The 25,807-nt window shown below is 41.1% G+C and overlaps 1 protein-coding gene across 11 annotated transcripts in view; it reads right to left on the reverse strand.

Annotated features, from left to right (window-relative positions):
- enah (ENAH actin regulator) overlaps window positions 1–25,807 on the reverse strand; it is a 151,415-nt gene that overhangs the window by 46,665 nt on the left and 78,943 nt on the right. For 9 of the 11 annotated variants that reach the window (XM_076874275.1, XM_004566250.6, XM_076874283.1 and 6 more), the window contains exons 2-3: window positions 24,986–25,151; window positions 20,318–20,495 (exon numbers count right to left, since the gene is read on the reverse strand). In XM_076874275.1, the coding sequence (XP_076730390.1) occupies window positions 20,318–20,495; window positions 24,986–25,151 (344 nt within the window). Of the gene's footprint in view, window positions 1–878; window positions 2,134–8,042; window positions 8,250–20,317; window positions 20,496–24,985; window positions 25,152–25,807 lie in introns of those variants that run through there. The other 2 variants (XM_076874280.1, XM_076874279.1) reach the window with 2 other exon arrangements.

The following is a 25,807-nucleotide window of genomic DNA, read 5'->3' on the forward strand; positions in this document are numbered from 1 at the left end:
TATCCCCAGCACAAAGTAAATCTGAACAAGACTGATACAGAGCACTTTTTTTGTTACCACCTCTGCATGTAGCTATCCATCTACTGTGATCCAAATCATCTCATCTTATTACCATGATGATTTCCTTCTAGTCCAGTCTTGAAATATTATCAAATGAAGGCAGTCTATATCTGCAACTGCTGACATGGTCCCTTGTCTCCATCTTCCACTGCCTGTGGGTGTAATTGTGTTACTGTCTGCTCTAATAGAGCTTATGTGCTAATGACAAGACTCAGACAGCAGCCTAGCAGGGCAACAGCCCCAAAAGCTGCTCAGGAGGGATGACTTTAAATCAAATCACCGGGTCAGACGCTCATTTAGGCCTCGTTTTCTCATTAGACCAAGCTTTTTATTACTGTATCTTAGTATTTAACTATTTAGCACAAGGAAGGCAAACGCCAAACCTGCCGGTGCTCAGAATGCTTTCTCAAAACACAGCCAGCCTCCCTTTTTGTCAAATGGATCGTCTCCTTAGAGCTGAAGTGATCCAATGACCCCAGACAACAGCACTTGGGAAAGGCTGGGAAAACAGGCAGAGAAAAAAGTAAAGCCAAAGACAAGTAGGAGGTTTAACAAAAAAAACAAAAAAAAAAAAAAAAGCAGTATATCATTAGATCACCATCAAGGTCTAAAACACTTTTTTGGAAACAAGAGTATTGGCAATGTGTCATCTCAGCAGGAGTACAAGGGAGATAATAGTTTATAGGAGATAACAGAAAATCTATAATTGCCATCCACTCACAAATCTGATAAGTAACTTTTCTTGAGCAACCTTGAAATGTCCTGCAGATACACACAAGTACAGTAGCCACTGACGGCCATCACTCCTGTATACCTACATGAGGGCAGCGTCATTGTGGGCCTCCTCTGGCAGCAAACGTAGCGCCACAGTCCGTGTGAGGCCCCGTCTGAACCGTTGCCAGGCCTCAGAGTCACTACCACCCTGCTGCCAGCTCCTCTTGTACAGTCCTGGGACGTCACATATAAAACCATAGCTCGGGCTCTCCAGAGTTTCCTCTGTCAATTCCTTGTGCCTTAGCTGTGCAGTGCCCACAGTGAGGGAGGTTTCTAACGCAGACTGATGCTTACGAGCAAAAGTTCCGTCAAAAGAAGACTCCTTTTAATAAAATAGCAGTGGCACAAGTTCTTTATTCTCTGCAGTCTGATGTCCTGATATCCCAATATCCGGACGGTGCAACTTTAAAAATGATGCTGGAATGCTGGGTGTGGTTTCTCTTTGTGCCAGTTCTCCAACAGATTAGAATTGATGGAAACAAAAGGAAGAGGGGAGGGAGGGATATAAAGTAGGAGGGAGGGATGAGCATAAGAGGGAGTGAGAGAGAGCAAAACTGCTGGAGATTCAGAGTGAGTAGAAAGAAACTGATGGGACATAAAAGGAAGATAAAGAGGCCAAAGGAAAAGAAATAGACCGGGTGTTGTGTACGTAATGTGGTACGATGGATTCCCTACCTGATGGGTTGGTCCACCGGTTTGTACTTCCTGGATCTAATCTATTATTTATGCACTGGATACAGAGAAGGACACATGCTGCTGCTCTCAATATCATTACCAGCATGTGCATGGAGATGTAGAGGGACTGAAACTCCACGGTTTGTCGTTTCACATAAATGTAGAATACCTAAATTATTCATTCAGATGACAAGAAATGGCATCAAACAGAAAGGCTTAGTTCACCCAAGTTAGAACACCATATAATATCTAGACCTACAGACAGAGTGGATTTTCTTCTGTGAAATTCTCAAACGGACTAGCCACAGAAAAAAGTGTAACAATTAGAAAGACCTCTTTGAGCAAGCACCTGGCGACAGTGGGAAGGAAAAACTCAGTTTTAACAGGAAAAAACCAGGCTCAGGGAAGGGCAGCCATCTGCTTCGACTGTTTAGGGAGGGTGACTCCATGTAATTCCTGGACACCGAGCTCACACTCAAGCCCTAAAGACCATCCAAATAATATTTATAATCGATAAACAAAAGTATTTATAGCCTGTTGTCTGAGCCTGGAGTAGAATAAACATCAGTCTCAGTTCTCCAGACATCAGTCTGAATACAATCCAAACACCACTTTCAATATACTAGAAGATTTTTTGTTAGCCCATAATAAAAATAAAGATCAGAAATGTACATATTAAAGTTCTGGGTAGACAGAAACATCGAGGTTTAAAAGTAGTTTGGCTTAGTCAGTAGTGATATTAATATTTACCCCCCAAGCACTTGCTTATGATGTTTTGTTGCTATTTATTCACACACTTTGTGTCTGAGAAAAAAAAAGATACTGTTTTCAGTTCTATTGGTGAATGCCATTTAATGATCATTTACCAACGACAGTATCAGCCAAGCATCAGTACGGCTGCATCCCTGCTATGAACCAAGGTAACTGAAAGACAGGTAAGTCTGCTATTTTCTTCCATTGTGTTGGAGGCAGAAATCTCAGAATGATGGATGAGAAATTGTGCAAACAAGATTAAAACAGCTGTTTTGCTTGCTGGAAATGCAACGCTAGTCTGACAACCGTCTGACCTGAGGATGTCAGGGTCTGCACAGGACGGGGGTGCAGCATGGACTACAAGTCTACAATTAAGCTGGTACTAAACCAAGGTGATGTATTACTGGAAACAAACTATTTTATTATTTTTTTGAATCAATGACATGGTAACGATATTATTTTTGAGCTCACAGGAATTAAACAGCAATATTTCAGTCCTTTCCGATGTTTTATAAATCATTTATAATTTATAGAATATACTTCATTTTATTGACCAAACAAATAACAGCTGATTAAACCTCAATTTAAAACAAAAAAAACAAAAGCAGGAAAAAAAAAACTGTTTTTTTTTGGGGGGGGGGGGGGGGGTTTAAGTCAGGTTGAGCAAGCTTAAACTTTTTTGGTTCTATCCTCCACGTCTCATCAAAAATGAATATGGTGATTACCTTTTTTTTTTTTTAAAAACCCAACCTTAGCATTAGTTATCGGAGCTATCTGATATGATCTGGACACAAAACACAAAAGTAAAGGGGGGGAAAAAAGGTGCCATCAAACCTCGCAACCATCCCGTTTATACAAGTGAGGAGCTGACACTGTCAACTGCCAATAGGTCAAGGTATTTCTGTAGTGTATGTGTCTGCAGTGGACAAGCATTTATTCACTTCATTTCTCTATAAACATGTCCATCCGTCAAACCCTTAGGCACCAACATGCTAAAAAGCACACGGGGTTATAAATAATCTATGAAGCTCCGAGTTTCTGCTTTGGTACACACTTTGATCCACAGAGCCTTACGGTGTCACGAGGTCCTACATTTTTTAGCACACATGGCTACAGGGAGAACCAAAGCCAACAGCGTGTTAAGATACAGTCAGAGACATGCTGCCCTGGAAAACCGAATGAAATTCGAAATTGAAACTGCCTTCACACAGTCAAAGGTAACATGTAAGACAAATGTCCACAGCCAGCTTGATTTAGACTGTCTGGCACAAAGCTCAGACAGCAGGATTACAGGGACAACTTTTTACATACCTAAAGCTCACAGCGTCATATAGATCATGATGTCATCCTCCAAGGTCTGTTGTCGGGTAAAGTGGCCGCATCTATAGCCCATGCAGTAAGAGAGAACACGGCCGACCTACAGAAGTACATTATTCTAATCAAATCAGATTTTGGTCATATTTACCAGCTCAGAGCATTGAACTAACTCCATAAAATCGCTTCCATTGCATTTGCTTAATTCTGTTTACCACCCATAGAACAATAACAGTTTACTGAACTGCGTTTGAGTCCAACTGTGTAGCCAAATACGTATGCTGAGTGAAGCATTGTGTCTTCTGGCCATCATGAAAGGATGCAGGTGTAAGGTGCTTCAACAATATCTTGAATATCTGTCTAGTCATTACATCCTTTTTTTTATTTTTTTTATCTCCAGTTTGTTCTGCGGGTGTCTGCAGTTCTCCTACTGGCCAAATGCAGGCAGGATTGAGAGAGTTACTAGAAAACTAAGTATTTGTGACAGAGCCGGGAATGTGCCGTCCGCCTCAATCTCGTGCTTCCTGCTGAAGTCTGTGTCTTCGGGAAAGGAAGGTGAAATGGTTCTCCATCAATAACCATTATATTAGATAGCCAAGTAAATGGCTCATCTGGCACATAAACCTTTAAATTCTCTGCGTGGCTTCCAGCTTTCCTCATCAATTGCTCTGCCGCTGCCTGTCCAATCCCTTACCTCTGTTAACCTCATCCATTACTTCATTAATTTAAAGCAACCTTGCCATGACCTGATTGGATGGCTGACATTACACTAAGCAGGAACTTAAAAGCTCATAGATGCACTCCACCATCAAAAGCAGTGACTTTCAAGCTATTGGTTACTGGGATTCAAAAGCCTTCTCTCTTTGCAAAGCGAAGACACCAGAGTGAAATCTCTTCTTTGAAAATGGCTGATCCAGATGTTCCGTTGCTGCCGTTTTAAAAGATTTTAAAGATTTAACGTGTTCTTTTTATGTGTCCAAATTTAAAAGAACTTGGGCCTCTGGAAACCCCTGTTAAATCATTGACAAATTAAAATCTGAATTTGTGAATTTCTTCTTGATTTCATTTTTTACCATGCTGTTCAAGGTCAAGCTTAAAAGCTGTTACTCCTTAAATCAGAAAAACAACTTAAAAAGACAGGTGTTAGGAGTTAGATTCACACAGAATTTGCATCATTACAGGACCTCTGACTCAATCAGAGAGAGTACATTAACTATTATGTTAATTAGCGACAAATCCTGTTACAGACAGACGTGCAGGAGATTTAAGTAGCTGCGGGTCCAGGCTGAGCTGAGCCGTCTCCATCTGTTTCTGTATCTCCGACTCACTCAATGTGTCAAAGGATTATTTTGGGGCTCGTGGGAGTCACAATGTCTAGAGGGGCAGTAGGGTAATGATATCTATACCTCTGCTCAGCTACACATTTCAATCACCACCCCTTGAATGACTGCTGGAAATCCAATTCCAACCCAGTGCTCTGTCAGAATATCTGAGTGACAGGGCAGGGATGATTCTGAATCCATGTCAAACGACAGGGATCATCTGTCAGTGTGACACAACCTACAAACATGTACTTAATATAGTTTCAGATCTGCCCGGCAACCTGCAGAATCAAGGGTTATGGTAAACACTTGGAACTAGGGGAAAGCAGGGGGTTTGACTTAGAGGGGACCAGATGATCAATTCAACAACTGGATCACATAAGAAATTATTAACTGGTCAATCACTTCCCTCTAAATGTTAATTAAATGTAACTAATTTGTTGGTTGCAGACTCGCATGTAGAGCCAAACTGTTTGTGCCAACCTGTTTGGATGTAATGCAATGGCCCATCTACAGCAGGATGGAACCCAATGGTCCTGATCCAAGGACAGAATGAGTTCCACACACAGATAAAGGCAGAAAACAGGGCTGGCTTGGGTGTTCCTGTAAAGCTGCTCCCTCTACCTTACCCACGAGAATCTTTCACACACACAAAACCAATACTGTCATGAATTATATATTACTGAATGACTCATTATAGCTCGACAGGCTAATGGTAGCAGCAGCAGCAACAAGGATAGATCAGTTTGGACAAGAATGTGAGAGGAAAACACTACCAGACAGCAACAAAGTAGCTGTAGTCACATGGAGTGTTCAGTCACCTCCCCCCCACAGTCTTCACTGTGAAAACTTGAATTAGAGAACGAAGAAAAAACAAAACAAAACAGAAATTAGAGATAAGCCTAAGTGGGGATGAGGAATGCAGCACAAGAGGGGGCAGCTGTACATAAAACTGCTTCATCAGCTTCTCCGGTAAAATGAGTCTCCGATCATTCAGAACTGGCAGTGAGTGCTCAAAAAGTGCCGAAAGGCTCATTTTGTCAGCATTAAATGACAAGAAATGGCAGCAGATTATTTTAGACTGAGAGAAGAGAGCATTCTGTGGGTAAATAATAAGACCTATTATCTATCTTCTTTTTCTTTTTTTTAAATTCGATATTTCATCATGTCAGAGCATTCCTCCAGTCTGCGACATCTTATGTGTGCAGGAACGTCGAGTTTCTTTTCCATGACTTGGAGTTGGGACACCGCAACAAAGTTTGCATTTTTTGGTCTAATTTTTGCTATTTGAATCTAAGAAAGGTTTAAAGACAAGACAGCAGTGGAGATCCTTTAATTATACTACCACTCTGCTGATACCCTCCCAGCTCCTACAGATTCACACAAATTGTATTTAGCACATGATTAATGAGTAACAGCTGAATGACACAGATTCGCTTGACGCAAGGAATCTTTGCATTCCATGCTATAAGATTAAAGCACATATGACTTTGTGGGAATGCAATGATGAGCAGGAAATTTGGCACACACCATATAACTGGCCATTAACCAGAGACCAAAAGATGGAAACTTATTAGTGTGACTCAAGTCTTGTGGTGTCTGAGGATGTTTTGACCATCTGAGCTGAAAAATGATGACAGCCATAATTACAGCGTGGTTGTTTGGCTTTTTAACTCAAGTGTTTTGTTTACTTCCTCGTGAGTTTTGGCAAAGTTGAGCAAGATTTGGTTTCGGTGAGGGTTTTCTAGATTCATTATGATGTTTCCACTGAGTTGGGCCTGTACCCAAAAGAATACATGCCTTAAAGCTGCATATTCTAAGTACTGGTCTATATTCTAGATAAAGTAAGCAATGTTTCTTCCTGCTTAAAGGCCAATACTAACTGGTTTCCCAAACTATCATAATATTTATTGTAGTGATAATTAGAAACTATTACAAAGTTTTACACAGTAATATTCAGCCAGTATAGTAAAATTGCAAGGATTCCATATTAGCATGCCTCCGTTTATGGTAATTCTTTTTTTTCTTTTTTTTTCTTTTTTTTAAACCAGATTTCCCAACCTTAGAATTAAAAAAAAAAAAATGGCTGTAGCTTCTAAATCTGAAAAATGAAGAGGCAAGTACTGTTGAAAAAAGAAGTCCAGTTTTATAGTAAACTAGGAAAATGGGGAAAAGGGCTGTGAGCACTTAAGTACCACCAACTTGAGTGAGGGAACAGGAAGGGAACTAAAATAGCTCATTTCAGACAGTGGATGATTAAGGGGGTTGCAAATGCGAAGCTGCTATAACAAAGTGAACAAATGAAAATATGGAGCTGAAGAGGAGCATGAAATATCCCGTGTAACATTTGTTCAGAGTCGTCTTAGGTTAGTTGGCTTCGCACTCTGTACTCTGGAAGCCGGTCAGTGGGCTTTTTGGTATTTCCGTACTCATAGCTGTGTTTTTATGCTTGGACGGCCTGTCAAACAAATCATTACATATATCACACCCAGCTGGCAAACACAAAGGAGGACTTGTGCTGTGGCTCACATGTACAATTAAACTTGTTTCTCTTTCAAAGATCATGAGACCATGGCAACTATGGTCAATCTTCCCTCCAGCCTTTTGACACTGTTGCTACACGACAACTAGAGCACAGCTTAACCAATGAAATTACAGGAGAGCTCTGCAGCCAATCAGGTTTCTGCAGAGTCCTCACTTCCGACTGACATGTGTCTGAGACTCATGGGACAAAATGCTTAGACACGCTGAGAAGGCGGCAGTGGAATATATTCATGTTTGACTGTTCATTTAACTCGACGACAGTAATGACATGATGGTTTACTGATGGATAAATCTTTGTGCCCATAACAGGTGTTCTATTAAAAAGCATATGAAATATAAGCAGTATTTGCAGCTTCTTTAAAACAACAGCAAACAGAGTGTTTGTCTGTTGTTTTTTAATCTTGATAAACAGCTCAAAATTAATTTTTAAAATTTCTTTTATTAATAAAAAAAAAAAATCGTTTGTAGTTTTACAAAAATACAAACGATTTTGCCTCATCATGCATAATCTAAAGACCAAACAGAGGCACGCAAGACAACATAAAACAGCCAAGCAGATAGGTGCTCCGGTTCAACACTTCTGCCAGGCTGACTACTCACTCCTGAGGATGATTTGAGCGCGGCTGATCTTCTGCTGCTCCTGGGGGAATCTGTGAACTCTTGCTGCGGCCGGCATGTCTGCGGATACTTCTGCAATGTATTTCTCTTTTTAAACTCTGTCACTTACTCTGTCCTGTTGCACACAACTTTCCTTTTGCCTCGGTCTCTCTAGTCCAGCTGTGCAGTCGTCTGCAAACTCGCGTTTGATGCCAGAGACCACGAGCTCATCGAGAAATAGAGGGGGGGGGGGGGGCTTCTGATGCAAGCGTGATCACACGCTGTCATGTTAAAACAAGAAAAACACATGCCAGACTGGTGTGGTGGACAGTTGCTGGGGGGAGTGCCGGACCCCAAAATGTTTACGCATTGCTCTCACTCATCCGTGACCTGCAACCCCCCCCCCCCCTCCCGGTGGTCCAGGGACATACAGGCTGTTTCTATGAGATGAGGGATGAAATGTGCCTTTCTCTTCACCTCCAGCTCTCAGGTTTCACCCCCTCCTCTGCAACAAAGGTTTCACAACATCCAGAGCCACATGCTCTATACTGCTGGCAGGAACAGTGAGGACTCAAAATAAATTGATGAGCCGCACTTAGCAACTTTTCACACATCTCTGTGGAGACAAGCTTTTGCCAACTCCAACTGTGGCTACCCAGACAAAAAGAGCAGAGAATACAACTCTACTGGCAAGCCTGCATGAACGCTTTAACTGCCTAACTGCTAGCTTTTCTCTCCTCCATTTGGTGAATGTACATTTACTCAAGGTAATGCTCCATTAAAAGAACAAGCCAGGGGCAGAAGCTTTAGGAAGGTAGAAGTAAAATCCATGCTCTAATACAAAAAGAAGATATGCACAGAGTTCAAAGTTAAGCCTTAAGTTTTGAAAATAGAGGAAAAGAAGTCAGAGGATAAACAAAAAGGGGAAGAACAGCGTCTGTACAGTGAACATATCCCAGATATGTTTTCTTTATCTGGCTTCACTAAACCTGACACTAAACTAAACTAACATCAGCAATCAAGCTGCAAAGTCACACAGAGGTGTTAGCAACTGGATGTGTCAAATCAGGGTTTTCCCCAATTAAGGTGTAAACATGCTTCCATTAAAAGAGGCAATGTTGGAAGCATATGACTAGTCATAAGGTCAGAGGTCAACTGGCAGCTGACAGAGAGTCAAAAATACATATAAATGACAACAGAGTGTTGTAATAATGTCTGTGTGTGCCAAGTGCTTTGAGTGGTCAATAATCCTAAATAAAAGAATTAAAAACAAGTCCTTTTAAAGACAGGAAGGACAGCTGAAAAACAATGTGACAGTTTGTCATATTTAATCAGCTGCATACCAGTCAGTATTTAATGGACTGACAGCAAACACAACAACTACGAAAATTGAAATTCAAACCAGTAAGTAGTGCTTTATCATACAGATTTCCAGGATCCACAGAAGAAGGCAACACCAGGCTTTGGGAAGAAAAAAAATGTAAATGAACTGATGACTGACAGGAAGACGAAGTACACACACAGATGAACCTCTCTCTTCACTACGACAGACCGGTACAGCGTCTGCATCACTGCAGCCACAGCACCGATCAGTCTGTTGATCTCCTGCTCCCTTCTCCCGTCACTCGCGAACAAGACCCTGAGACACTTATACAGATATAGATGGGTTTGTTTTTTTTATACATGTTGGTATTTTCAGGAGATATGACTGACCAACTAAAAATATTACAACTGTAAAAACCTAAATTGGAGTGTCAGACTGGTCCATACTGACATGACATGAGTCCCACAATTGTTTGTCAGCTGCACATCTATGTCATCATCTCCTGATCCATCACACCTCAAAGGTGGCAAGTGATTTGGGTGAATAGTTGCCTCCCTTCCTGTAGCTGACAAGCGTGGCATGCGGTGTGGTCTTCTGCTGCTGTCACCCATCAGATTCAACATGCTGGGCATTCAGAGATACTATTTTGGGGTTTAACAATGGTTATTTGAGTTGTTGTTGCCCTCCTATCAAAACAGTCTGGCCATTCTCCTCTGACCTCTGGCATCAACATCCTAGCGACGTTTGTGCAGGAAAAGCACAGACAGGTCTAATGCTGGTCGCTTTTCGAAGCAGTGAGTTGGTGACACGCAAGTCAGGATGTGACAATGCTGTTTTTCTAACCCTTTATTCAAGAAGGCTATATTTAAAAAAGAAAAAAAAAAAGGATGCATGCATCAACCTATGACCTCATGTCCACCTTTAAGTCTGCAATTCTCTGCTCAGACCTGACAGAAGCGGATTACCAGCCAGACCACAACACACGGCTGGCAAGTCTGTGACCCATCCCTCCCTCTCCTGATCCTGGCCTTCCTTCCCACCCTGCTTTGGCCTTTTTAGGAGAAAAGGAATAACAGATAAACTATGTGTGGGCTGTCTGCGCCCTCACTTATCCACATGTGAGCTCACTTTTAGAACAGAAGCTGGTCCAAGTCAATATCCAGCAGTGAGGTGACGAGCTGGTTTCAGTGACGTAAGACGGCGACAGAGTCGAGTGTGCGGTGTTTGCAGAGGTCACCCGCAGTAAATGCGCATGCCTACTGTATACAACCCATCATCAAAGTGATGAGTGTTTGCCTTTATTTTAAGTGCTTGTAGACACGCACATTTTCCACATGGCAGCAGTGAACCATATCCATTCTCTTCCCTCACTCGGAAACTATTCTGTGCTTTGTTCAATCTCTCACTCACACATTCCTAGCCTCAGATAAAAACACACATCACATAATTCACTCACCTGCATGTGTGGGAATCCTTAAATAACTAAAAGTGTGATGCTATTGGGCAGCTTTGTTGGCCAAACAGCAACAACGTATAAACTGATTTCCTTCCTCTCTCTTAATCCTCCGAAACAGCTGAAATCGTAATCTTCTCTGGCTATGCGGGTCAAGCTCGACTTCAAAGACATACATCAAAGCATGTCCTGATCCAGAGAAGCATTTATGGGAGGAGGAAATCAGTTCTATCTCTGATAATATTGAGCATGGGCTGCAATTGTAGAGCATCTCTTCATTAGAAACACTGTGGAGGGTTCTCAGGGGAAAGGAAATAAATCAGTGAAGTCATGGAGGGCAGAGGTCATCCTCACATGGTTTCCACATGTGCCAAGATACTTTAATCCACTGTCAGGGCTGATTTATCTAGGGTTTAATGCATGAATCCTTGCTATAGCTAAATCGAGGCACTTGTAATATGATGTTGTCCCATCATCAATTCATATGTTCTATATTTCTGGCTTCTTGCTAAAGTTTTTGTACACTTAGATACATTTTCTTTAGAAGCACTCTCAGGTTATGAACCCATCTTTTATTCAGTACATCTAAAAAAAACAAAAACAAAAAAGTATCCAAATTAGCTATTCTCTTTGTTCCTAGGACTCAAAGTGATGGAGATAAAACTGGTGTCATGTGATAGAACTTGTGTATTGAACTGAAACGACTAGTGTTTAATCTGCCTGCCTTCTCAACAGGAGTATTTTAGATCGTGCTTATGGCATGCTGTTCCAACAATCCTGGCTTGTCAGTTGATCTCTGTATCAGCAGTGATGCTGGACAACTGTAACTTCTAAGAGCCAGAATGAAAAAAGTTCAATCTGAAGAAAAATAAATAAATAAACTAGCAGCACCAAGAAGAACGAGATGGTCCTTTAGCAAATGCCTCATGGAAGTAGTAACGAACTAAGTATCTGTGCCATATAACATGATTTGGTCCTCATTACCTTTGCATACACAGTCTGCTGCACTATTTGTTGGAATATTCAGTGGTTTTTGCTTTCTGCTCTTGTCAGATTGCACTCGGTGGCAGCAAAGGAGACACAAAGTTTAAATGCAAGTAAAAAACTAATATGTCTGGACTAAAGTTCAGTTCCATCCACCCTAACTTGTATCATAAGTATTAAAGTATCAGTTGGAATAATTTTTAGTCTTGTTTACGTGAAACAAAAATTGAGCCCAGCGATAATTTGTTTGGGTAAACGGCAGTTGAGATCACAAGAGTTTACCTGGCGGCTCAGCTGATACCCTTCTACACCTCAAATAGAGTGTTAGGTTCTTTAACCCCACGCAGCCTGCCCGCAGTTACAGCTACTGCAAGCCACTTTGCAACCTAACTAAACCAGAGACATCTCTGCTGCAGTGTCACTACTGCAGATGGAAATAACAGCCTTCTTTTGACTGAACGGGTCCTGACTAAAACACGAGAGCAAAAGCAGCTGTGCAAATTAGTCTGACTGGAAAAGCTAGCTTCAGTGACTATGCTCATCCTGCTGCTTGTCTTGTTCCAATTAAGTGTGCTCACTGGCCAAGGCCGCGCCATACGATTTACATCTCCACTGATTACTCAGTAGTTCCTGTAGAGGATCAGGTCACATGTTTCCACCATACTGTGAAGCACTTTAGGTAAAAGGTTAGACAGCTAGTTATAATTCTGCTGAACTTTATATTTGAGCTGCAAAGCAAGTCAAAATTTTAAATTCTTTAAATGTTCTTTTTGTCTTTGTTTATTAAAGTGGTCATGGTATGTCACATACTGTACACCACATCAAAGAAAAGCTATTTAGAACAATTATTAAAATGGTTAAAAGCTTCCACTGTATGACTGCCATGCACATGGTAATATCAGTGATCCCACTCTGAGGGCAGGGCCCATCCACCCACTGAGTGAGTGACGGAGGGCAAACCCTATGTGTCGCAGGGGGCTGTCAGGTCCACGGGTAAATGTGGCTGGAATAGGCGCCACTGAGTGCAGCTGTCACGACAAAAATACAGTAGCAAAACAGTGGGGTGAAAGAGGAAACCCTCTGGCTTCTGTACGGAGCTGACTGCACCACGGGGGGGGGGGGGGGGCAATGTGAGAAGAATGAGAAAGACAGAGGGAGCAGAGAGGAAATCAGGCGAGTGAAGGAAAATTAAAATGTTAGAGAATAAAGCAAGCAGCAAAGGAAAACGCTGGAGGCTGAAGTCTTTGGCTGTGCCGTTTTCTCATAAGGCTCTTGTGGGGGTAAAATACACAGCAGAGAAGTCTAGTTAGTTTCAGCCATCTTGCTTCACTTAAATGGTCCGGCTAACATTCCAGCTTTGTGATACGATTTAAGGTGATTCAAGTGCATTTAAAACTAATGTGTATACAACCTGACAAGAAAACAAAGATTATATTTTTATAGACCACAGTTTGGTCTGAGCTTCATTATAGTGATACTGTAAATTAACATGCTTGCACATCCAACTTAAAGTTTTTTGATCCGGTGTAACACAGTATTATGATTTTAATCACAGTTTTTTTCTAAACTGCATTGAAATAGATTTCTAAGTTTTAGACATACTACAGCACCATAAGACACTTTAGGGGATCAAAACTTTCAGTATTTGAAGCGAGCAGGAGCAGAAAATTCTAGCAGAAGCCTCTCAATAGTATCACCATTATACACCATCACCAGCTGCTTCTTATACAAACAAATCACAGCAACATTTCTGCACATCTGTAGTTGTTTCACTCTAAAACTCAAAATGGTAATCCCAAGATAACTATAGTATATACTCGCCCAGCTGTGTTTGTCTTTAATTTTCTTTCTTGTGATTAATGACTTCTGTCACTCATAGTTTGAATGAGCATTTCTCAAGGAAGCAGCAACCACGCTGAATATACACAATCACTATATGACTGCAAAATACAGATAAAAAAAACATGGTTAAACTCTCAGAGACACTGCATTAGTACTTTTTTTAATGTAACAGTTAATGTAAAATTGAAGAGCTAAAAAAAAATTAATTAATTAAAAAAGGCCATCAAGATACATCCACTACTTTATTGGTAAATGGTAAATGGCCTGTATTTATATAGCGCCTTACTAGTCCCTAAGGACCCCAAAGCGCTTTACATATCCAGTCATCCACCCATTCACACACACATTCACACACTGGCGATAGCAAGCTACATTGTAGCCACAGCCACCCTGGGGCACACTGACAGAGGCGAGGCTGCCGGACACTGGCGCCACCGGGCCCTCTGACCACCACCAGTAGGCAACAGGTGAAGTGTCTTGCCCAAGGACACAACAACCGAGACTGTCTAAGCCGGGGCTCGAACCAGCAACCTTCCGATTACAAGGCGAACTCCCAACTCTTGAGCCACGTGAGCCACGTTTTATTATCCTAAAACGCTTGGATGCCAGCACCTATTGTAGGAAAAACAAAACACGACCCTCACAGTTCTACACAACTGTCCACATTTAGCCTTCCTCTGGTCGTATTAGGGATGACAAAATCCTGGCAATTCCCTTCAGCTCTGTTAAAATGTGTCCTCATGTCATTCCACTCTCACTCTAAAGTCTGTTCTGTCTCTCTCACGCAAACACACCACACATGTCTTAGCCCCATTAGCTTGATGAGGCGCATCTCTATCAGGTTAATTAGTGGATGGGATTAGAGTGTGATGAGAGGCATGGCTTAGGGAGAGGGGAGGGAGCATGGAGTAGCATCTGGATGCTGGGATTGCAAAAATACAAACAAGCTGCAATTAAAACCATCTTTTTTGTATTAAAATGAGGTGCTTTAATACAACGGATGTTTCTAAAGTAGGGAAACATCCATCCCTTCCTACATATGCGCGAACGTAGACACGCAGGAAGTCAGTGGAGCGAGTGTGTGTTTAGAAAGCCAAGGTCATGGAAGTTTGAGCCTGCAACTATTTGCTGGAAATTGGATTCAGCATGAATGTGCGTGCTGTGAATATGGGGCGTTTCTTGAAGTGAACGAGGCTGTTTGTGTTTTGATCAGATCTGGGGTCGATATTCAATGTTTGATAAATGAATTTCTTGCGAGAAGTAACTGCTAACCAAGCTCAGCAATGCTAAAAAATAAATAAATAAACCACCTCATTAGCATTACCTCCTGGCTGTGCTTTCAACTTGAAATGAAAATCACGTTTCAAATGGGTTTGTTTTTTATTTTTTCACGTTTCAAATGTTGACTTCCCGCAACAAATTAAGATGTTTTACTCTAATCGTTGCTTCTGGAAAAAAATGTTTTGTTCACTCAAAAAACATTTTTATTGTTGACACATGTTTTTTAATCCTTTTTTTTTTTTTTTTTTTTTTTAAGCATTAATCCCATGTGCTACACCTTCGTGCCTCTTAGCATTTCATATCCAAAAATTGCTCTTGCCTGCAGAGTTGAGCAGAAGCACAAGTTAGTGGTTCTACTTCCAGTAAACACAGGTCCAAAAATGCAGCAGGAGCTGGAGTTTAATGCTACATTATTAGATATGTGGAAATCTCTCAGTGCTCTGTACAGGTACAAGCTCTGAACTAGTGTTCTTCTTTTCAAACATCTTTGTTAACATCCCTCCTTTGGAATGCTCAAAAGAAATAAAATTCATCAGCGGTCTCTGTTTTAGTGGAGGCTCAACATGTTATGAATACAATCAGAGGATGAAACCTCTGAAACGGAATTAATATGAACAAACTACTGGCAGTGTAAATGAGTGGGCTCTTGACATGTTATATTTGTTATGTTACAAAAATATTGAACCCCAGTGTGGGGAGTTGAAAGCTGCTTGCTCAACTTGGCTGACACAGACATGCACAGGCTGTATAATATACAGTGGGGCAAAAAAGTATTTAGTCAGCCACCGATTGTGCAAGTTCCCCCACCTAAAATGATGACAGAGGTCAGTAATTTGCACCAGAGGTACACTTCAACTGTGAGAGACAGAATGTGAAAAAAAAAAAAAAAATCCATGAATCCACATGGTAGGATTTGTAAAGAATTTATTCGTAAATCCGGGTGGAAAATAAGTATTTGGTCAATAACAAAAATACAACTCAATACTTTGTAACATAACCTTTGTTGGCAATAACAGAGGTCAAACGTTTACTATAGGTCTTTACCAGGTTTGCACACACAGTAGCTGGTATTTTGGCCCATTCCTCCATGCAGATCTTCTCGAGAGCAGTGATGTTTTGGGGCTGTCGCCGAGCAACACGGACTTTCAACTCCCGCCACAGATTTTCTATGGGGTTGAGGTCTGGAGACTGGCTAGGCCACTCCAGGACTTTCAAATGCTTCTTACGGAGCCACTCCTTTGTTGCCCGGGCGGTGTGTTTTGGATCATTGTCATGTTGGAAGACCCAGCCTCGTTTCATCTTCAAAGTTCTCACTGATGGAAGGAGGTTTTGGCTCAAAATCTCACGATACATGGCCCCATTCATTCTGTCCTTAACACGGATCAGTCGTCCTGTCCCCTTGGCAGAAAAACAGCCCCATAGCATGATGTTTCCACCCCCATGCTTCACAGTAGGTATGGTGTTCTTGGGATGCAACTCAGTATTCTTCTTCCTCCAAACACGACGAGTTGAGTTTATACCAAAAAGTTCTACTTTGGTTTCATCTGACCACATGACATTCTCCCAATCCTCTGCTGTATCATCCATGTGCTCTCTGGCAAACTTCAGACGGGCCTGGACATGCACTGGCTTCAGCAGCGGAACACGTCTGGCACTGCGGGATTTGATTCCCTGCCGTTGTAGTGTGTTACTGATGGTGACCTTTGTTACTTTGGTCCCAGCTCTCTGCAGGTCATTCACCAGGTCCCCCCGTGTGGTTCTGGGATCTTTGCTCACCGTTCTCATGATCATTTTGACCCCACGGGATGAGATCTTGCGTGGAGCCCCAGATCGAGGGAGATTATCAGTGGTCTTGTATGTCTTCCATTTTCTGATGATTGCTCCCACAGTTGATTTTTTCACATCAAGCTGCTTGCCTATTGTAGATTCACTCTTCCCAGTCTGGTGCAGGTCTACAATACTTTTCCTGGTGTCCTTCGAAAGCTCTTTGGTCTTGGCCATGGCGGAGTTTGGAGTCTGACTATTTGAGGCTGTGGACAGGTGTCTTTTATACAGATGATGAGTTCAAACAGGTGCCATTCATACAGGTAACGAGTGGGGGACAGAAAAGCTTCTTACAGAAGACGTTACAGGTCTGTGAGAGCCAGAGATTTTCCTTGTTTGAGGTGACCAAATACTTATTTTCCACCGTGATTTACGAATAAATTCTTTACAAATCCTACCATGTGAATTCATGGATTTTTTTTTCACATTCTGTCTCTCACAGTTGAAGTGTACCTCTGGTGCAAATTACTGACCTCTGTCATCATTTTAAGTGGGGGAACTTGCACAATCGGTGGCTGACTAAATACTTTTTTTGCCCCACTGTATGGGTATAGTTTCCTGGTCTAAAAGGTGAAGCCATGTTAATGTGCCTTAAATCTGCAATGTTTTTAATGGCCACCAAGACGCAAAATCTGTGGTTTCAGTCCGATAGCAGTTTGTGAGTCCTCTACTGGGCCATGAGCTCAGTCAAAATTTTAATGGGTTTATGGACCTGAAAGTCAGTAGAATGTGCAGTTCGACCATCATTCCTTCTTTACACATGGATTCAAAACAATAAGATTGTTAAGAAATCAGTTTTATCCCAGTTCTTTGTATTCCTCGAGCATCCAGAGATGGCACCGGACTCAGTAGTCATTTTCACAAAACTTTTATTCATCTTTATTCATCTTCATTTAAGCATGCACTTCTAGAAGACAAGGCCGGTGTCCCTCTGCAAAAATCTTCAACCCTTTGTTAGTTACAGCCAGCTTTATAGAAGCGACTAGGGATGGGTATTGATAAGATTTTAACGATTCCGGTTCCATTTTCGATTCTGTTTAACGATTCGATTCTTTATCGATTCTCTTATCGATTCTTTTTTTTTTTTTTAAAAAAGGAGAACACTAAGGTCGATTAGCTCAGAGCTTTGTTTTATATCTTCTCTTTGAACAAGATAGAAATTTAGGAGTAACATGGCCTTACAAACCCAACAGTGAGATCTTGAGAGATCCAGCCTACGGCTCTTCAATGGGGTGTCACAGGGTCCCCAGGAAAAAAAATTGTAAATGTAAAATAATAAAATAAATATTCTTGTGAGACATATCACATATTGACGGGGTCGGGTTATGTTAAAAAGTATAAATTGTTATACTTTGTTCATTGGTTCAAAGGTACCCCACACTTCTTTTTTTGTTTGCTTGTTTGTTCTGGTGTATTTTTCATTTGAACTGTTACTCTGCCAGAGTACTCATATTTACAAGATGGCATTGAACGCCCCATTGGTGTATCAGGAAAACTATTTTGTACGTATGTTCCTTGAAGGGGATTGAAGTCGTTCTTTTTTCCACCGCAGCGAAGGGCTAGGAGTAGGAGAGGAGCTGCTGTATGTTTTTGTTATCGAATCGATCTGATTGTGAAATAAAGCATATGCAGTGAGAAAGCAACTCCAGGAGTCATCCCTGCCTTAAAGCTGCAACATTCTTCTGTAGCAATAACAAAGTATAACATAAATTGTTCTGTGGCAATTACACAAGAATATCCAGTAATGTCCCTGCCCACAATTAAACACATTCACTTACCAAAAATCGGGGGCATCTGCTGTGGCAAATGGGTGCAAGCCTTTTACCACAAACTTAGACACTGCTCGGTGACATTCGTCTATCCTGGCCTGAAAGGAGACGCTACCGGTAGACTGCAGCGAGAACTGCCAGCATCTGAGCCAGACTCTGTCTGTCTCTCTCATCATGGTCACCTACATGTACAGTAATGGCAGGTCTTGTAATAAGGCAGATTGCGCTAACATAATATGCACTGTTAGTTGATTATTTACCTGCCGCATTAACGGGAGAGGACGTGCAAACGTTAGCGCTGCTGCTGGGTTGAGAGTCACGAGTCCGGAGCGGAATTAAAAACGCGTGTCATCGCGTGTTTTGTGAGCAAATGCTTTTGCATATTCGTAGTGTTTCCTCCCTTAAATGAAATATCTACTTTGCAAGTTGCCCTGTTGTCATCGGTTCTCATAAAGTATAATCAAACTTTTGAGCGTTTGAGCCGCTTAGGCGCCGTGTTTCCTGCCAGGTAAATGACGCTCCGCAACGTGGTGACGTCATTCGGGGCGACTGGAATCGATAAGGGAATCGTTTGCAAAAATGGCAAACGATTCCAAGGAATTGAAACAGTGGGAACCGGTTCTCAACAAGAACCGGTTTTCGATACCCATCCCTAGAAGCGACCCCATCATAAAACCCCCTACAGTGTGCTGCAAACTCTGTCTGTGTCTATGTGCACGAGCACATGAATGCCTACATGTGCGCGTTCCCACGTGTCTATGTGAGTGCTCGTGTGTGACTGTGTGCGCATACCTGTGTGTATGTGTGAGTGCACATGAGTGAGTGTGCATGTGAATGTGTGTGCGTGACAGTTAAAACACTGTGGGTGTAGGTAACTCCCTAGGTCATAAAACCTTTCTCCCTTCCAAACCACAGTTACAAATGTTTAGACCCCCACCTTAAAACATCCTCTGGGGAATTTCCACTCAGTGGGGGAGAGGCCTCCTACAATCTACTCCTAAGTTCACAACACAGTGAGGCCTTTATTACTTTAAGGGCAGTATCAATGTCTCTACAATAGTTCTACATTCTATGATAACACATTTCTAAACTCTAAAATAAGCTAAACATTCTACAAGATGAAGTAAAAAGTCATCTGAGGCTTCAAAACAGTAATTCAAAAACAAGTGTCTGCCTATATCCTCTAAGGACGACAGTCAAAATGCTAAATTGGAAATGTCCATCTTTTATATACAGTATAGAGACAGGCCAGTTATTGGTCAGCCTGATTAGAGGGGCTGATATTCAGAACATTTAAAATCACTGGTGTTATTTTGAAATCATGAAAAAAAAAAAAAAAAAAAAAAAAAAAAAGGATCATGGTGGCTAAACCTATGCAGCCTGCAAAAGAGAAAAGGTATGCTAGCAGCTAATTTAGCAGGCTGCTAATGACCATGTGACGCTCTCATGCCATTACATCTGTTACTATTCTTTGTTTTGATTTCTTTAAGAAAGGGAAATCCACATGTAAAATGCAATGTGAAAACAAATCTACAGAAGCGTAGCTCTCAGTACAGAGAGAACACGACAAGAAATATGACTATGATTTCTCCAAATCCCGACAGCATGCAGACACCAATATATTGTCATGTTTGCCCATCTTCAGGAATAACAGCACCAAGTGTAAATGCAGATCTGATCTAAATAAAAGCTATAGCTGAATCCTGTATCAGGATAAGCTATATAGTTTGTGCATGCATAATTTAGATATTCAGTTATCATGTGGTGGAGCTAGAAAGCATGCATGCTCAGGAGGTCTCACCTGTGTCCTGCGAATTAAGCACCTCCAGTGCATGCATCATGGCACTGGCAAATACGTTTGCATCCTCCTTGCTACCAAAGTTGAGGCCGTAGACTTGTCGGGCATCACGCCACTGGTGGAAGGTCTGTGTGGCCTGGTTGTACTTCAGCCCCTTAGGAATGGCACAGTTTATCACCACCTGCAGACATCCGTGAATCAGAAGAGAGAGGAAACGGAGACAAGACAGGAGAGGTTTATGACTTCAAGTCTGAAGGATCATAATAATAATAAAATATCTCCAATTAAAAACACAATATGTCAACCTTGTAACACTGTCGCCTGTTATGTTGTTTAAAGTCACTTTTACTTCCTCGTAAGTAGACTTTATGATCCCCTCACCCTGTGTCTAATTTAAGGCACTTTAAGTGTTCACATCTGAGGTTTTTACTGTTCGGGGCACACAGCCAAACAGTAATGCCTCAAGGTACTCCCAGTTAAATAAGACCAATAGGGAGGGGTCCCAAACCATTTTCCCTAGAACCTAAAGGAACTGTCTGAACATTTTCCTTTTTCTACTCACATGCAAAGTCAAAAAGTATTTTTAGAAAAATCAAACTTTTGAAGCAACAAGGGGAAATTACTCACATTTGACTTGTGTATTGGCTCATATCACAGTACAAACATATTCAGTTCCATCATCAGAGTGCCTACACAGCTGAAGCCTAAAGTATCCATGTGGTCCATATGGATAATGTGTGTATTTTTAAAACATAGTTAGGATTCTGTTTAGGCTTGAAGTCAGGGATATGACTTTAGTATTTTATTCGTTAAGTTTTTAAAAAATTGATATATTTATCATTATTAATATTATTTATCATTATTATTTTAGCAATATTTCATTCACTGGAGCCTGACCATCAGATACTGGCATTTTAAGACAGACAGACACATTTTAAAAACCACATATGGTGAATGATTATTCTTTCAGACCATAAACCATATGGTCTATAGATACAACAGTGTCCAAATATGACCTTTTGTGGCTCAAAAGCAGCCAAAACTTTAATATCATGGCTTCAGTTTGCACAGTTGAGAAACAAGTGGTGATGTCACAATGGGTGGCAGCATTCTCCAAGTTACCTTTAATTTCAGTCATCACGAGGAGAAAGAGTCATGAGTCCAATACGATTCCTACTTCATCCTAAAAATAACATTACAATACTGTTTTCCCCCCTAACAGCTATGCTTCTGTGGCCATCCACAAGCTCCAACACATCCAGAACTCTGCTGCTCGTATTATCACCAGGACCCCTTCCATCCATCACATCACTCCTGTCCTGCAGCAGCTTCACTGGCTCCCGGTCAAATATTGCATCAATTTCAAAATACTCTTGTACACATTTAAGGCTATTCATCATCTCTCCCCTCCATATCTCTGTGATCTGGTTCAGATCACCATCCCATCTCGGTGTCTCAGATCTTTCTTCTTTCTCTCTCTGTCCCCTCTCCCCGTCTCGCCACCATGGGGAGCAGGGCTTTCAGCTGCTCTGCTCCTCGACTCTGGAATTCCCTACCTCCTGATTTAAAAAAAAAAAAAAAATCATTTCCTTCTCTCTCTTTAAGTCCAGACTCAAAACTCACTTGTTCAAAATAGCTTATCCCGCATAACCTCTCCACTCTATTTTAAATTTGTTTTTATGTGTTATGCTTTTATGATTGTGTAAACTGCTTGCTTTTATTACCGGTATTCTGCTGTGTACAGTGTCCTTGAGTGTTCTGAAAGGCACTTTCAAATAAAATTTATTAATATTATTATCATCATCATTATGTCCCTCTCTATAGTGTCTTTGCTATGTCCGTCTTTTACAGTTACTGTATTTAAGATTTCTGAACCAAACAAGCTTCTAAAACCTTTGAGAAGGCTATTAAGGCTTATTAGTATACATTATTTGCAGTAGATTTATTGGATTGTTAGCATGCTAACTTGCCTTCTCTGCTGTTAAAGTCCAACCTCTTTTTCCCCCACAATGAAAGCATTCATATTTGAAGCATCATAATCAGCATTATCAGTGAATTCACACACACACACGCTTCATTTTGTTACAGTTCATCTGATATAGCGGATATACCCTGAAAAGATGTGTAATGCGGTTTAATCTCATAATCGCTGTGCTATCTCTCGTCCAAACTAATAAGGAGAATAAATTCAAAACATTCCCCAACAGGGACCCAGCAGCTTATCACACAGGGCTTGGTGGTGTGTTTTGATTTCTGCCGCATCCTGATTTAAATGAAGGATTACTGTACTGTACTGACACTAGGCTTAAAGGTAATATTGCAAAAATACTTCAGAAGACGATACTGCTACTTTGGCAAAAAAAACCAGCTCTATGAGTGCTAATACCTGTAATCAATCTGCTCATTTATAAAGAAACAAGCTTTAGCACCAGAGCAGACATTTATTTGACTATGGAAATGGTCTGTTGTCGATTTTTGAGTTTTTGCTAATGTGTCTCTGGTAGGCAGGAAAGGATTCCCATATTTGCTTTGTATTGTTGATGGACTGGATAAGATGACAAGCAGCAAATGTGAGGAGGAACTGTGTAACTGCAAATGTTTTGTTGTGGATGGCAGTGAAACAAATAGAGGAAATGGTAAGATAGGCAGTGCCACACAGTGAGAAATCAGGCTGAAGCCCAAGTGTGAAGCGCCAACACAAACACAGCCAGTCCAGCCTCTGACTCGTCCATGTTTTTACAGGCCTCATAACTGAGGATGCGCACACTCCAGCCAGTCAATTTTTAGCACGTCTGTATTATGAATATGAAACATGTGTTCCCTGATATTAATGAAAATCCACTGTCTAAACGCTCCAATTTGCTTTATTAGATATGTTAAAATTCCAAATGGTTACCAGATCGGAGGTTGGAGGAATGGGAAGCTGCCATAAGCATTGTTCACTAGCCGAGTTTTTATACACAGATTTTGTGGCATTCCAGAAGAAAGATAACCAACACCAAAGGTTTAGTGCAATTTAGTGCGAATGTGCAATAAATGCACATGCAGAGCACACTGACAGCTGTTTGCAAAGGTTTGCGCAATAAACACAATTCTGAACTCATACATTCAGCTCATCCCTCTCACACATTGCATTTCCTGCAGGAATGTTTGCCTTTTCACAATTCCACAGATTTGCCCCAACTTTTGCATATAACTGTACCCACTGTGCCTCAGCTCTGATTGGGATGCTTTCATCTAAACTGAGGATTATTGTCAGCTTCGGGATTATTGCTCTGAAGCTATGAGCCATTTGAGCTAATCTGAGTTTCTTTCTGCTCAAATGTCCTCACCAGGACTCTGCTGTGTAGGACTAAATCATTATGTGTTCATACATGCATGGCTTGCTGTAATAAATATATGATGGTTACTTATTCTTACAAATAAAAGCTAACCAGGCAGCACGATGTGCTGACATGCACAGAAAAAAGAGGAACAAGATGGTCAAGAAGAAAACAGTTGAAGACTCAGAATACAGGTTCAGTGGAAAGTCGAAAAATATTATGGCAAAGTGCAAGTAACTCAAGGTTATTTCCATCCTTTTCTGTTGTCACTGAATAAAGAAACCATGTCATTCACGTGTGAATCTACTGAAACACCCAGTGGGTCACAGCATTTGGCTGTTGCTCTCTGAACCTGGTTCTGCAGGAGGTTTCTTCCTGTTAAAAGACAGTTTTTCCTTTCTACTGTCAACCATGTGCTTATTCATACGGCTCATGTAATTGTTGGGATTTTCTCTGTATTATTTAGTCTTTACCTACAACATACAATAAAATAAAAGGCAACTTCAAGCAGCAGTTGTTGAGATTTGGCACTGTATAAATAAAATTAAACTGAACAGACCAGTAAAGACAGCATTATAAAGTATAACTCAAATTTGAGCACTCAAGTAACTTTTGCAGTTTTTTTTCCACTGAGAAAATTTACATAAAACTACAAAATAACTACTTAACACTTTTGATTAATAATAACTAAAGTAATTGTAAAATACTATCACATAATAAAACTTAAATTATTTCTACGTGTGACGTTGCATCTTGAATTGAGATTTTTAAACCAGGCACATTTTTCCACCATGTAAGCACATCAGTAATTCATATCCATTGTTTGCTCTTTGTGACACACTGATTCAAACTATCAAGTGTTCTAGTGACACTTGATGGAGTCATTCATTTGCACATTGCACGTCACACCTTCCCTGCTAGGATCTTGTTTTTTGGTAGTCTGCTGCAGAAATTACATCACAACGTGATTCTTTTTTAATATGTATAAATATTTATACTAGTATCATTGCAGATGATATGATACAGCACAACAATCTTCAAAACTAAAAGGTATATTTGTAAAAGGGCTCCAAACAACTACTGGCACACAAATCAACATGAATACTACTAATGCTGGAATGTCCCAGCCAGGGCAGGACTGGTCCAGCGGATGGACAGTTCTGTCTTGAAAAGGATCTGCTGCCAGAGGACACAGTCGGAGGTCAAAAAATGTAATATCAGCACTATATCACTAACGCAAATGTGATAATTGTGTCATTGTTTTTGTATGCTTATAGTCACAGACCATTTCTCCTTTTCAAATCTATATATACACTGTGATAGTAACAGCCCCGTCTCATCCACTGACCTGATGATCTTGGATCTTGCGTCCCACTACACGGAAGGCGTTGTTGCCCGTGTGGTGGTAAATGTGGACTCTGCTGAAGCCTGTAGAGCCACCGGCTGGGACCCACTTCTTATTGGCATCGTCATACACCATGACAGCAGCTCGCGCCTGGCAGATGCTCTGTTCACTGCAGGGACAAGAGACATAGAAAAGTTTATTCTACCATTTTAGAAATCCAATCTTTTTCAATCTTCCTTTCTTCTTTGAAGCAAGTTTTGTGAAGTGACCAAGTGCTTGGGACTGCAAATACAAAGATGACCCCACAGGTATAAAAGCAAGAAACAGAGCAGAGCACACAACACCAAAAACAGACTGTAAAATGAAATTAACTAGTGAATGTTTCATTGGCTCCACAGCTCACCAATAAACTTCACTACTTCAAGCCTAGCTGTAATCCCAGCAGATCAGCTGATGGCTCAGCCGGTACACTTCCACACAACATCTCATATTGTGAATGTCATTTCAGTTTTAGTCTGTGCACAACTGATTCTGCCTCTGCAAGCTGCCTGGCAACCCGCTCCCACCTCAGCTCTGACTTTTATACAGTGATGGACCTAATCAGTGTCATATCTGCTGTCATTGTTGCTTGCAGTCCTAACTAAACTAACTTTGTTGTATTAATAGTTTGGTGTGTGTGTGTGTGTGGGGGGGGGGGGGGGGGGGGGGGGGGTTGCGCGTGTCTTCTCAGTAATCACTTTCTCCCTAATTGCCCCTATGTATTACATATCTCACCGTCTATCCCTTTTTTGCTGCCTAGCCTGACCTGTATCCACAATGTAAGTT

The sequence above is a fragment of the Maylandia zebra genome, linkage group LG15 (genome assembly GCF_041146795.1).
Source record: "Maylandia zebra isolate NMK-2024a linkage group LG15, Mzebra_GT3a, whole genome shotgun sequence".
Taxonomy (NCBI): domain Eukaryota; kingdom Metazoa; phylum Chordata; class Actinopteri; order Cichliformes; family Cichlidae; genus Maylandia; species Maylandia zebra.